The sequence below is a fragment of the Lutjanus erythropterus genome, chromosome 8 (genome assembly GCF_056507025.1).
Source record: "Lutjanus erythropterus isolate fLutEry1 chromosome 8, fLutEry1.hap2, whole genome shotgun sequence".
Taxonomy (NCBI): domain Eukaryota; kingdom Metazoa; phylum Chordata; class Actinopteri; order Lutjaniformes; family Lutjanidae; genus Lutjanus; species Lutjanus erythropterus.
Genome location: NC_139324.1, coordinates 21408787 through 21423334, shown reverse-complemented (window position 1 = coordinate 21423334; position 14548 = coordinate 21408787). Strand labels below are relative to the sequence as shown.

General features: G+C 40.2%; 1 protein-coding gene across 3 annotated transcripts in view; it reads left to right on the top strand.

Moving 5' to 3' along the window:
* The first annotated feature begins 1269 nt into the window (after window positions 1-1269).
* Window positions 1270-14548, top strand: part of tbc1d4 (TBC1 domain family, member 4) — a 40334-nt gene continuing 27055 nt past the window's right edge. For all 3 annotated transcript variants that reach the window (XM_084724879.1, XM_084724880.1, XM_084724878.1), the window contains exons 1-6: window positions 1270-2558; window positions 10261-10389; window positions 10492-10729; window positions 11730-11974; window positions 13869-13958; window positions 14430-14534. In XM_084724879.1, the coding sequence (XP_084581005.1) occupies window positions 2160-2558; window positions 10261-10389; window positions 10492-10729; window positions 11730-11974; window positions 13869-13958; window positions 14430-14534 (1206 nt within the window). In that variant the 5' untranslated portion in view covers window positions 1270-2159. The remainder of the gene's footprint in view (window positions 2559-10260; window positions 10390-10491; window positions 10730-11729; window positions 11975-13868; window positions 13959-14429; window positions 14535-14548) is intronic.

The window sequence follows — 14548 nt, the reverse complement described above, 5'->3', positions numbered from 1 at the left end:
ATGTAACACATAGTCCTCATGAGTATTGTGGATGGTAGATTGGTAGGCTGCAGAGCTCGAGGGGCCACTGCCTCAGTGATGAGGTTATATATGGCACAGCCTCTATTTTTAGGATAGGTGGAGTGCTTGAATCATGGCTAGATGGGAACTCCTCTCAGGCAGAAAGCATATCAGATGTGATTACATCCATCCACCACTATGAATCAGCACAGCCTGCGTGTAAACAGAGAGTTGTGAACTGTCTTACTCTGGTATTTCATATGGTTCATTGTGCTGCCAGCATATTGGCTTGTTTTATGTGGTGAAGGCAGTTGATAGGCAGGATTACTACCAAAAGAGTTACGCGTCCAGAGGACTAGTGCCATGGGGGCTGCCAACACTTTCCACTACCACTGGAGAGGTTTCTCTATGGAAGTCCATTTCTGCCAATAAAAGATAAACCTATCCCTATGGTAAGTCAGAATTATGAGCTAAAAAGGCAAATGAGATAAAAAAAAATTCATTATGAGATAAAAAAAATTAATTATGAGATAAAAAATTAAAATGAGCTAAATCAATATTGTGAGATAAACTCATACTTTTTAATCTCATAATTAGAATTTAATCTCATAATTTCTACTTTTTTCTTCTCTATTATGACTATTTGCCTCAGTTTCAACTTTAGCTCATAATTATGACAGTTTCATGATTTCAACTATTATGTTTACTGTTTAAACTCATAAATTCCACTTTCAATTTGATACTTATGACTGTCTCTTTTATGACTTTATTTCATAATTATGACTTTTTACACTGTACCTTTGACTTTATAATGTTGACTTTTTTTATACCATCATTTTGATGTTTATACATAATTTGACTATTTTTCTCATAGTTTTGACTTTATCTAATAATTATGACTGTTTAATCTCACAAATTATACTTTTTATATCATCATTTTGATTTTATTTCATAATTTTGACTTTTATCCAATAATTATGACTTTTTATATCATATTTTTGTTTTTATTAATAATTATAGCTATTTATCTCATAATTTCGACTCTGTCTAATACTTATGGCTGTTTAATGTTGTAAATTCGACTTGCTATATTATACTATGTCTTAATTTCACAATTTTGACTTTTAATCACAAAATTATGACTTTCTATTTGATTATGACTTTTTTCTCATAATTTCAATTTTCAAACTAAAAATAATCTTGACTTCTTGGCTCATAATTATTGTTTCATGTCCTAATTTCGACTTTTTAATTCATAATTAAGACTTTACCATGGGAATAATTTTTTTTCTTTTACTGGGGGAGATGAGATGGGCTTCCATACTTCCCAAATATTATGCACTGTGTGGAGAAAGGTGGAGCTCCGTCCTGTCACGTTCCTGACGGCGGCTCTGCCCTGCCCACTCCTCCAGCACATGGGATGGTTGGGCGGGTCGTCGAGTCGCACAGCCGCTCCGCCTCCGAGGCGCTGTGGAAGAAAGGATCACAGTGGAGAGACCAAACCAAAAGGCGAGAAACAAGCATTAATGTATGTATCTTATAAGACCGCTGGGGAAGAAACATGCGACCGCGACAGCGAAGCTTAGCGGGATTTTAGGGCTGGGACTGTGTTAATGCGCCGCCCCGGTTTTTTTCTGCCCTCTAGAGCAATGCACGGCGCGTCACAGACATCAGATTTCTCAGGGCGACTTGTGTTTACACAGGAGCCATCCAAAGCCACGTTTTAGCAGGCGAGCCTGGTTGGGACAGTACAGTGCAGGACTGTTCAGCGTCTGACTCACTGCCCATGCAAACAGTGGATCCACAGAGCATGGAAGCAAGCCACAAATACATGACCTTATAAGAGAATTTACTAGAAGTCCTTGAAGGAAGAAAACAGTCCATCCGAGAGTTTTTTTTTTTTGAGGTATTTGGATAACATGGAGTGGTGCAGCTGAACGACAGGGCGAGCACATGTTGTGCACGTAGCTGATCGCTGGGTTGGATAAACTTTAACTATGGATGTGAACATGGAAACTGTTGCAAACTAAGCGCAACTAGCGTTACGCCTGGCCTTGCACGCAGGGAATGGTCCCTCCGCATCATTTTTGACAGAAATCTTTAGTCCCGCGTCGCTGTCAACGAGCTTCGGGCCGAGAAGTGTCCTGAACTGGGTCGTCATGGAGAGTCGGGATGAGAGGGAGAGCAGCCCTGCGAAGTCAGACCGGAGGTTCGCCCTGACTTATGTCGGCTGGTCCTCGCTGGACAAGCGGACCACCCTGCCCATGCTGCCGTGGCTGGTGGCTGAGATCCGCAGGAGGGCCGAGAAAGGCGACTGTGGCCCCGTGGTGCAGCCAAGAGAAGTTCAGCTGGTCCTCAACCCCCCCTTCGTCCGCTGCGTCCCCTCCAGCAGCAACAACTCCTCAGTGTTTATATTCGAGCACAAAGCGCAGCTCATCTCTCGCTTCATCCACAACAGCAATGACCTCACCTACTTTGCCTATCTGCTGCGGGGCCAGCCCGACAACCCCGAGTCCGAGATGTCCTGTCACGTCTTTAAGGCCTCCGACCCCAACCAGGTAGGTAGGCCTGTCCAGGTGTCAAGTGTCAAAGACACCCTTACGCACGACGCCACAGCGATTACACCAGGAACAAGAGAGACGTGCCCAGTAGACTGAGAAAAATCAGGGTAACTTTTAGTTCTGGGGTATTGCTACAGGCACTAGAGCTGCAATGATTTGTCAATTAGTTGTAATAGTTGCAACAGTTGCAGTCCTAATAAACACCAAGGTAGACCTGAAGTTAGTTTTCAGTGGACTTTATGGCTCAAAAGTCCAGTTAAAACAACACCAGCATCTCTGTAATGCGTTTATAATAGTTCAGAGAGATTATATTTAAAAGGCCTGAGGGTCCTTAAAAGAGCGAGACCAATACTGGACCCCAAGGGAGTAAAATAATATCAATATAGATATATCAGCTGATTTATTCTTTGAATTAATTTATTTATTTATATGTATTATGATCAAATATACATAAATTGCTGCCTATAACCCCCCAAAACTATCATAATCTGTAAAACATAGGAAAACATATACCAATATCAATATAAACGTATGTGCTAAGTCAATATTAGGCTAATAATATTGGCCAACTGATACTACTACTACTACTACTAATAATAATAATAATAAGAATGATGATGATTAATAATTGTTTACTTACAGGGATCATTTCTGATTCTTGATTCTGAATATCAGCTGACTAATATATCTGTGTGATTTTAGTCCTTAAAGTCCTTTTCCCAGGCAAAGTTACAGTGAGTAGTGTTAGCCAGTGAAAAAGAAGCAGGAGGAGATCTTTCTTTGGTTAATTTTACTTTTGATGTTATGTTTTGTTTTTATTATTGGTGGGAACACAACTTGTTTTGTCCACAGGGACCTCCAAATCACTAAAATCTAATAATTCCATGTCAAAGCTTTAACTATGAATCCACAATAATGTCAGTACTTACAGTGAGACCCACCAATTTAAAGGTTATGATGGACTGAATCTGGTTATAAGTGTAACCACAAGACAAAGGAACGTTGTCCCACAAAGCCTGAATTGAGACGGAATCTCCTTGAGGTGACAACTATATCATTTAATCACACACGGAGGATTAAAGTCAGTGGTCCAAACATGCTTGCTTTGGTATTAAGTATTTAGGCCACTGGTCGGTCGGTGAGAATGATAAACAGAGCACCCTGACTGGATTTTTGGCAAAGTTAATCCATCTCTGTGCATTTCCTCTTTATCAGATCAGACATCACTATCTCTGGAGCCTGTTGTGTGACAACAACTGAACAGGCACAGTATCGAGTCAGCACATTTACATGCTGATCAGCATGCCACTCTTGAGTAATAAACCGAAATGTGGTGTAAACAGTCCCAAAATCAGGAACGTAGGAGTCAGAGTTTGAAAATGTGCTGTCATGTTTTTCGGTCATACAGTGTCAGGCACGGTGCTCAAGAGCTCACCCTAGTGGCGCTGATGTGTGTCTGACTGTGTGTTTGCTGTTGTGTCACTAAAATTTTGCAATAGTGATTTTTTTTTTAGAAAGTACTTAATAATTTTTTTTTGTGTTTAAACTACAGTCACGTGGTTTGGGGTTGTGCCAACATGACTCTTCATGTGCCGTAAGACGAGCTTAAGTCTCACACTTGTCCAAAAATACTCTTGTTTCCTCAGTGAGCAGGGAAACCCTCACCAACAATGTTCACCAACAGATATCCAGTTGTGCTCATGTTTTTGCATCGTTCTCAAACGTGTCTGCGTTGCATCATGTTTCCTGTGGTATGTGCAGGCTGTTTGTCTGCTGGTGAAAGCTGAGAGCAGAAGAGGCAACAAGTTTGAGGGAGACGCACTTTCGAGGTGTCTGGTCTCTTTACAGGGATCCAGATATTCGCAGCACTCAGAGAGGCATCTTGAACATACCTCATTCAGCGTTATTACGCAACCAGAACTGGTTTGGCAGCCAGCAAGGCAAGCTAGCAACATGTGCAAGGTGGAGCATGTGGAATGCATGGGTTTTTCTACCAGTGCTTTGCTGCCATGTGTAACACCCTGCTGCAACCATTGTTAATCATTGTATGCCAGTTATTTCCTGTTTATAATACAGGCATTCTTATTGTGCGACTGTACCTTTTGTCATTGTCCCAACCAAGTTTGATAAATCTTTGTTTTGTTTGAGAGTGACAGGCATGTTTCTAAAAATCTATTCTCAGCTGCAGACATGATACAGGTACATTGTGCAAAGCCTGGGGAAAGAAGAAAGACCCTTGGCATCTCTCAATAGGATGTGAAAGGTTAAAACGAAATGAAGACGAGCAGAAAAACGTTGTTGGCTCAAACGTAGTTTATTAGATTTTGGATGATGTTTAACATGAAGAAGTGCTAACAAGTCGTGGTCGATACATCAGGGCCTGACCGATGCTGGATTTTGGGCACTAATGTAGCCCAGAAGCAAGTTTCAGTGACCTCATATGACTCAAAAGTCCAGTTTAAACAGTACCAGTATCTCTATGTAATGTGTTTATCATATTCCAAAGAGATTACATTCAAAAGTCCTTAGAATCCTTTATAAAGACAGTCCAATAGGGGATTTTTGGGGCCGATACTGATATTAGGGACTAAAAAATAAAAACAAATAGGATAATGTATATGTGTATACCAGTATAGACTGATATAACTTTGATAGGCCAATGTCGGCTAATAATATTGGTCGACTGATAAACTGTACATGAACCTGGAACGTGTCATTGTGTGTGTTCCTTTTGTTTGAAAGGTTGGGTGCTTAAATCAAGTTTGACCTCCTCGACTTGAAATACGACTTCAGTCCTCATGTATACATTGTTGATCCTCCCTTAATCGGTTATGTACAAAGTGTTCCAGCCTTTAAGGTTATCTCTAGACTCCTGGTTGGCGTATCCATGACAACAGGCTGCATGTATTATTTTGCCGGAATAATATCAAACGCTGAGTTAATCCAACACCGTTATTTAGAGTTTAATTGTAACAGTGTGCTTGGCTCAGAGTCCAGGATACTCATTTACCCTCTCAGTGAGGCACTCATGGCACACTGACTCAACTCAACTCCCTTGTGTTGTTATCTAGCCAGCAGTCTGAGCATGTACAGACCTTGTGTTTTCCACCTCTGCTCTGACTTGGAACTGGACCACAGTGGAAATCTCGCACAAGGTGACCCTCTGCTGTCTTGTTCATCACTGAAATTCACACATGAGCCAAGTCGGGGTAAGAGTGACATACTGTAAAATCAGCGCTACAACCTCAGACGGTCATAACACCAAATTGGGATGAAATTGTCTGTTTACTCCAGGCTATGGACTATCATAAAAAACAAAAACAGACATGATTTTTTTTCCCATTCTCTGTTATTGAGAGGTTTTAACAAGCTTGTTGAGTCACCCCTGTTCCAGCTTTGGTTAGAAAGGGCAGGTGAGGCGGCTACATGATCACCTTTCTTGCAAAATGAGAAGGACCGTAGATTCTTATCTTGTTGTCAGGAGAAATGGTAATCCCCAGGGCTGCAACTTATGAGTCTTTTCATTAGCGATTAATGAGGTGATTATTTTCATAATTAATCAATTAATTAATTAATGCTCATCACAATTTCCCATGACATTTTCAAATTGGTACTTTAGTCCAACCAACAGTTCAAAACCCAAAGACTCTTCATTTACTGTCATAAATGCAACGATTCCTCACATTGAAGAAGCTGGGACCATCAAATGTTTGACATTTTAGCTTGAAAAATGATTGAAATGATTAATAGGTAATCAAAACAGTTGGCAGCTCTGGTAATGGTCTTAATCTGCTAACATCTGTTAACATTGCATTGGGAACAAAAATAAGTTTATAAATCATATATTATTAGATGCAAAAAGAAGTATGTAGAAGCATGTACAGGAAAGAAAAAGCCACTTCATTTCACTGCCGTCCTGACACTTTTCAGTAAAGATAAGAGCTTTTTGCCTCATGTTAAGGTGACATAGGAGCCTTTGTTGTGAGTTGGGACGTGAACTTTGTTGAACGATGGTGCCCAGTTTGTCCTCAGGCAGATGGAAAAGCACTGGGAGGACGTCACAGCTGTAGTGAAGTGCAGCTACAGGCACGTGACAACAGTATGCCTTCAGAACCAATCCTTGAAGAGCTTCAGCCACACAAAGACAGACATGCAACAGTTTTATCCAGCTTTTTTTCCCCCCCAGTTGTCTGTTAGCCTATTTCATGAGGCAGTTTCTGATTTAATTAGTCTTTTTTTGACTTGTTGGAATGAACAGTTGAAATTTGGCATTTAAAGTTCAGCTGTAATTGGATTTTCTTTTCTTTTATTTGTTTTGAGTAACTCTGCAAGACTTTTAACTTTTGACTTAAAAAGTGTGTAATCTTGCATTTATTGTTGGATAATTATCTTCCATATGTTTGTCTTTGTTTCTGTCCTTATTTTGTATTGACACAATGATAACCTGTGTCTGTGTGAAAGAAGTCTAATTAGGCCTAACTGCAGATGATATGGGTGAAAGTGTTGAGTCCTGGTTTAACGCTGCCGATAATGGCAACAGAACAATATGCCCACAACTGTTTGAATAGATATTATTAGCACCTATTGTCGGGAGGTTTTGACATTACATGAACCATGCACTGAGAGCACTCAGGACTCAGAGGGGACAATCCTCATGTTTGTTTTCTCCTAAGCTCTAAAGCTGCTGGTGTTTATGTAGACAGGCTTTGGATCACACCCAGTGTCACTCATATTGTTTGATAAAGCCAGGCAATGATGGGTGAAGGTTAGATGTAAAAACCAGCTTGAAGATCTGTTGGGAATGGGAGGATATGCTTAAAAAGACTGCCAATGGAAAACACACATCTTTCTGCCTGTCTGTGCCTGTCTCCACCCAAGGAATGAACACCTTAACTGCCTCCGTATAGGGCTGAGTACAAATAATTAATCAGATCAAATGCTACAGTGGCATCATCTTACTCATGTATAATCCAGCAGTTTCTATAAATGTTGCGAGGGTGCTGTCATTTTTTTTTTTTCTGTGACAAACACCACACAGTGCAGCTGTGATTCTCAGCCACCAAGGCTTCTGAACTACCTTGACCTAGTAGTGTCAGTGCTGCTTTTAATGCACACCTGCTTTGCTTTTATCTCAAAAGATGTTTTGAAGGTCTTAAAGGATTCCACAAAAGATAAGGCTTAATCAGAGTTCAGCCAAACTAGGTTTAAATGAGAAAAATCCAATTTAAAATTAAGAAATTAAATACTAAGTAAATCCACGTTTAGTGATGTAAACCAAAATTTCATACTGTAATCAAAATGGAGATGCTTAATTACTCAAATTAAAATGAATTTAGAAAAGGCATATATAAATTTGAGTGCTGTCAGTTCTAGTAAGTATAAAAGATGGGGTAAACACAAACCCAGGCCTAGTTAGCCTGCTCATGATGGCTCGGCAGAAAATTTCTCCTCCTTTGAGAAAAACTGGCCGAATTATCAACTGGAGTGAAAGAAAGAGATGTATCATAAAAATCAGTAAGTTTGTCCCTTAACTTTCCGCAAGGAACTTGATTATTTTGCTCAATCCATCTCAAACTTCCCCAAGCGTAAGTTTAAAGTTAATACTGGGTCACATTTTACATTGGAGTTTAAATTTTTGGTGCAGCAGGATTAAACTGAATGTAGGTTTAGACTTAAAATTTAATCCGTTAGAACCAGTAGGATTTGTCAGAGCTGTTTAGCAGCTTCAGAAAATAATTTACACAGATGAGAGTTTTGAAAACATAGCTGAATATGTATGACCCACCCACCCCCACCACCTGCCCTCTTCCTCATCTCAATACAGCCCTCTGTCAGCAGCCACGCACGGCTCAACCCTTGGGAGGGCAGGCACTTTGAAAATGGGACTTTAAAATAGCTCATGCAGCCACTGAAGCAATATGGCAGACAAGCATTTGATCTCTGTGTCTCATATGTAAACCGACTTCCATAAAAAGCAGGGTTAGACGTTGTCAGGATGTTTTATTTTATTCACAATCATTCTTTTCCTGTTTGCCTGCCCTCGGCTTCTGTCCCGGTGTTCTGGTCACACCTCTGAAGAAAGCCTGATGCATTTTGTTACATAACTTCCCCCCCTAGTCTACATAATAATAAATATATTTGCTCAACAGTCCGCATGCGGCTCTTATCAGATACGGCAGCAGATGTGTGCTGTGTTGTGGAGCCACTGTTTGTTTTAGTGCTCATTGTTGTCTTAAACACAGTATTTGGCTGACCTTGGCTCTGGCCCTGGTTGTAGGCGCGCTCGCATTTTAGAGACTGTCAGTTCTGTTGTGTCTGCCAAATTTATTATAATCTCATCTGTAAAAGTGTCTCAAGACTGAGTGATGGAGTGGATTGGCTCCAGATTCACAAGTATTGCCTAATCGTGTGCATCGAAAGACGTACATTTTCTGTCTTGACTTGTTTGGGTTTTTTTCCTGGGGTGAAAGTTGCCAAAACAAATTTCTTGCTTTGATGGTACCAACTGTTCCTGCAGTTGTTGAACGTGGTGTTAGTACCTCATGCAGCGTGGTGCGGAAACAGGCTCTGTTTGTGACCTTCAAGTCTCTGATTTCCTCTGGCCGTCTGTTTTGTCCTCTGTCCTATAGAGCGTGGGCGTTTCCTGGCTCCTCGCCTGTTTCTGTTACCAAACTAGTGTTTGTCTAGCCTTAGTTAGCTCAAATCTTGTTTTGTTTTTTTTCCAGCCTTGAGTCACTTAAAAATGCAATGTGGAGGTGGGTAATATTTTGTTAACTAAAACTGGTTCTTGGATAAACTGTAACTGTCAGCTAAACATTATTTTACTTGTTCTGTGTTGATTTCTGTTCATGCATTGAGTCTACATTTATGTCCAAAACACCTGCGATGATGATGATGATGTTTAAAATGAAGACCCCTGGTACACAATCAAAAACTAATCTCTGTTTACAAAATCAAAGTTTATTAATGTAGTTAGCCTACTCCTCATCTCTGTTCTAATTTCTTCTCCTTTGAGAAAATCCTGATGGCTGAAATTAAAGGAATAATATGGCCAAATAGTAGATTTAAATAATGGACAACTGCACAGTAAGGAAAAAAGAGACTCCCTGGCAGCAACTGGCAGAATATGTGAATGGATCAACTGGAGTGAACGAAAGCAGAGATTCATCATAAAACAACTCAGTTTAGTTGAATCTGTCCCTTAGGTTTTTTTTTCAAAGACCTTGATTATTTCAGTCGATATCAAAAAGGCAGCCATTGAAAGTTAAAACTCTTCAAATGTAAGTTTAAAGTTAATGCTCAGTCAAATTTTAGATTTTTGATGCAACAGAATTTAATCTAATCTAGGTTTATTATAATAACCAAACGTAACATAATTTAAAATTTGATTGGGTTAAAAAAAAAATTAGCCTAATCATTGTTGGTCCTCAGAGTTATTTATTAAACTAATTTATTAAATTAGTTATTTACAGTTATGAGATGAAATTATTAAGGATGAAAATGATATTATCAGTATGCTACTAGGACTGGAAACATTTGAAGTAATAGGGTTATTGCAACTGTTGTTACTGTGTCTGTCTCAGTTGTGTCGAGCAGTTTTTTCTCGTGTTGTTCAGTTCCCTTTCTCTTATGTTATGATTTTCTTTGTTAATGTCTTCCTGTTCATCACATCCTTTCATTCCACTCTCCTTTCTTACAGGTCCCTGAGGTGATCAGTAGCATTCGCCAAGTGTCCAAATCAGCCCTAAAGGAAGACGCCAAGCCCAAACAGGAAGCTGACGAGGCCTTCTACAACTCCCAGAAGTTTGAAGTGTTGTACTGTGGCAAGGTAAACATTACCATAGTCTCCAAAAAGGAATCATTTTCATTTGATAAGGCTTGATTGAATTAATTATTTGAATTAATGCCACTGAATCTGAACAAATACCAGGTGACAGTTCTGCATAAAAAGGCTCCAGCCACCCTCATCGATGACTGCATCGAAAAGTTTCGTCAGCACGAGGTTGAACGCAAGCGCCTGCGGCTGCTCAACGGTCAGCGAGGGTCCACAGAGAGTCCCCCTGTGGAGTTCCTCATAGGGGGAGAAGGAGACCCACTCTCCTCTGCTCTAAATCAGAGTGTAGAAGATTCAAAGGGCCCTGGAGTGGAGGACATGACTGGAGGTGGAGGTGAGTGCCTCATGCTGAACAATGTGTGTGCACACAACTACAGTAACAACAAAAGGTCAAAGCAGGACCTGCAAGAAACTTTTCTTTTCTAGGACCTGTTCCCCTTAGTCACCCTTGCTGTGCCTGTCACGCTTTCCATTCTTGCATATATGGAGTTTTAAAAAAAAGTTGGACGAATATGGTTGATGTAGAGAAAATTTGCTGATTCAACATGGATCCTTTTTACTGTAATTAGTTGCTTCCCTTTTAATTCTTTAGGACCAAATGCACTGAAATAGTCTAATGTGCATGTTTAAAGTACAGTTTTAAATCGCTGACTGCGTTACAAGATTTGTCAAACTTCCTTGATGCTTCTACTCTGATGTTGTTTTGATTTTGGAGCATCAGATGAGGACCAGTGGCAGCTGCAGTACCTGTTTGGAGAGAGCTAAAAGGAAATAAAAAAAGGATGCAAGAAGTAGGTGTGGATGACTGCAGGACCACCTAAAACCTGTTTTTAAAAAAATGTGTGTGGATTTGCACAGAAAGAGATGTAGGGAAAGAAAGACAGAGGGAGAATGAGAATATAAACATGACATAAAAACTTTTTTGATTATGAATCCTGATGTTACTGTACACCTCTGTGGTTTATCAGTGATGAACTACATTGCAGACCGGAGTCCCTGTAAACAATGAGAAAAAGAAAAAATGCTAACATTTATGAAATTTCTGCTGTTGTGCTGCATTTTGAACTGTCCAGACGTTGTCTCACCCTCTTTATCTCCTTGATGCATGTTGTTGTTCAGTTTACTGACTGCTGTTGTGTAAAACATTCTGAAGCTGTTGTAAATTGTTGTTAATAACTAAATTATCCTGTTTGCTTTAATACAAAAAACATGAATATCACCATTTAGACATTATATAGACTGATCTGAAAAAAGGAAGTTTTCTTTTCCCCAGAGGACAATATTTTATTAAAGAAATGCATTACTATCAATAAGAGTGTATCTTTGTGTTTCAGGTAAAGACCTGACCAGCAGCTCCAGTCAGAGCAGCCTGCGAGGAGCATTCCCAGAGTGCATCCTGGAGGATTCTGGGTTTGAGGAGCCTCAGGAGTTTCGCACGCGCTGCAGCAGCCTGGCGGGGAGTCTACAGAGGAAGCCGGGAGAAGGCGTCATCATGGGACCCACGCGCCGCAGACACTCTAGTGCGCCGACTCACGTTCAGCCATCCGATGCAGACAAAAACCGCACCATGCTCTTCCAGGTAGGGGAAATTCATCGAAGAAAAGCGCGTTTGATTTTTCCATGGAAATTAATGATGTGTTGTACTTTTGCTGAGGTTGTGGTTTCAGAATGAGCTTAGCGGCTCAGAGAGGTTCCTTATCTTTGTGTGCAGCTGACTGACGATGCTCTGTCCGCTGGCAGAACACAGCACTGAGGAACTTTATCTTTCCAGCAGTGTCTCTCATTAAAACCTGTGGCTTAGTATGCACTTAGTGCCTGGTCAGGACCAACAGATCTGTTATATTTCAGAATCAGAATCTGCTTTACTGGCCTCAAGATTTCTCTTGTGCACACAAAAAGGTTTCTTTCTCCCAGATTTTGTTCAGAAATGTTTTAAAATCTGTGTTATTAAGCACTTGCCAAGATATTCCATCCACCTGACAGGTGTGGAGTATAGAGTCATGACCCGCCCTACTCTGCCTCTGTTTGACTTACCCTGATAATCTTACTCCAACCCTAACCAATCACGCCTCATGCCTAAACAAACGCAACCAACAATGGCAATCAGTACGAACCAATCAGAGAGCAAAGCAGGGCAGCTCATGACTTTGCCCTCCAGGGGAAAAAAAAAAATTTACAGTATGTAGCTTTATGTGAAAGAGCCATAGTTCACTGCCTAATGAATGTCTTTTTCAGGATCAAACTGCACATCTTTTGAGAGTGGCTGTTAATTCTGACCAGACACATCTGCAATAATCACACTGTTTAATCAGCTTCTCTCTATACCACGTGTGTCAGGTGGATGTGCTCACCAACATGGATTTTAACAAATTTCTGGACAGAATTTGAGAAAAATAAACTATTTGTATGCACAGAAGAAGTCTTAAATCTTAATCTTCAACTCATGAATAATGAGAACGAAAACAAACATATTTATATTTGTATTGAGTATACTTGAAAATGACCAACAGATAAATAAAAGTCTATATACAAGTCAAGTGTTCTCTAAGTAGACAATACAAAGAAATAATATTGAATGAATATACGTACCTGAAGTGATTACGTACAGTATGAATGCATGCATATTATATTTGAATTACAGTAATTTGGAGTGTACCTAAGGGAGTGAATATTATATGTGACTGTGGTACAGATGGAGAGCACACAATATACAGTACACTCCAAAATTGCAGTCGATGTCTGGTTTGTGGGCAGAACTCTAAATATACTCCCTTTGTCAATGAGATGGATGTATGTTTTTTTTTCCACTCACTATCGCCACGTCATAATTTGTCTTTAAGATCTTGATTCACATCGGTCACACCAGAAAACCAAACGCTCCCTTGCCACGTACCGTTTTTCATTGTTTGTCACCCTCTTTTCATTTAGTCCAGCCTCCGATCCTCCTGCAAATCATTTTTATGTGCGCGCGGCTGGCAGCTGTAATGTGCAGACCAGCTCGGCCCCGTGTTACCCCTTCATTTTAAGAGGCTGTAACTCCTGAGTAGAATTTGTGACGGCGGCGCTACTCCTGTGAAAACGTAAGGCCGCTGCTTTGTGAAAAGCATGTGGGCTGCAGAGTGAGCCAGCTGCCATTCCTCACGCACCATGCCCATTTCCTCATGCAGCTAATTTTAAAAACTAGAGCACAACGCTCAATATGATACTGCACGTAGCAGTCAATTATGGGAAAAATCATTGGTGCAAACTTGTTGACCTTGTTTTTGAGAGTGTGTGAGTATGTTGATGTGTGTCATTGAGCGGGTCTCAGAATAGTCACAGCCTTCATCATGAGACACTTGACACCGAGACCTTTTTTTTGCCATGATGAGCTACACACACTGTGAATACATTATTGTTTTGTGTTTTATGTATCTTTGTGTGTTCTTGCATGAATCTGTCTGATCATATTAACATACTTATGTGTTTCACAGGTTGGGCGTTTTGAAGTAAACCTCATAAGTCCAGACAGTAAAACAGTGGTGCTGGAGAAGAACTTCAAAGATATATCATCCTGCTGTCAGGTTGGTTTATTTTTACTTGCTGTATTTACACTAAAAAGCCTCCCGTCTCTTGCCTCTGCAGCAGTCCCAGCCAGAGAATAAGCTCAGACTAATTTTCTGCAAATCTTTTCTTGGCAATCTAATACATTACTGCCTCTTTACAGTACAGCGGGCTTTTTATTTTCAATCCCTAATTTGATGGCAAATGACATCTTTATCAGTGATGTAAGAATATGTTCTTTTTTACTGCTTAATGTCTTTAGATGGACATGCTGAATAAAGATAATGCACTAATGTCTAGTCATTTTCCTAATTGAATGGAAATTGGAAAATGGAGAATGTCGAGAGCTATTATGGTGTCAGTGACATGCTTGGTTCTTAGTTGCCGTTTTATCATTTTTATATAGCTGGACTGAATATAACGATTCAAACATATTGTCTTCCCTTGCTGTGATTTATTCCAGTTTCCTGTTTGTTTTTACTTTGACACAGGGTATCAAGCAGTCTGACCATTTTGGGTTCATCTGTCGGGACCAGTCGGAGTCTGGTCCCAGTCAGTACATGTGCTTCGTTTTCCAGTGTGCCAGTGAATCCCTGGTGAGTCACACAAA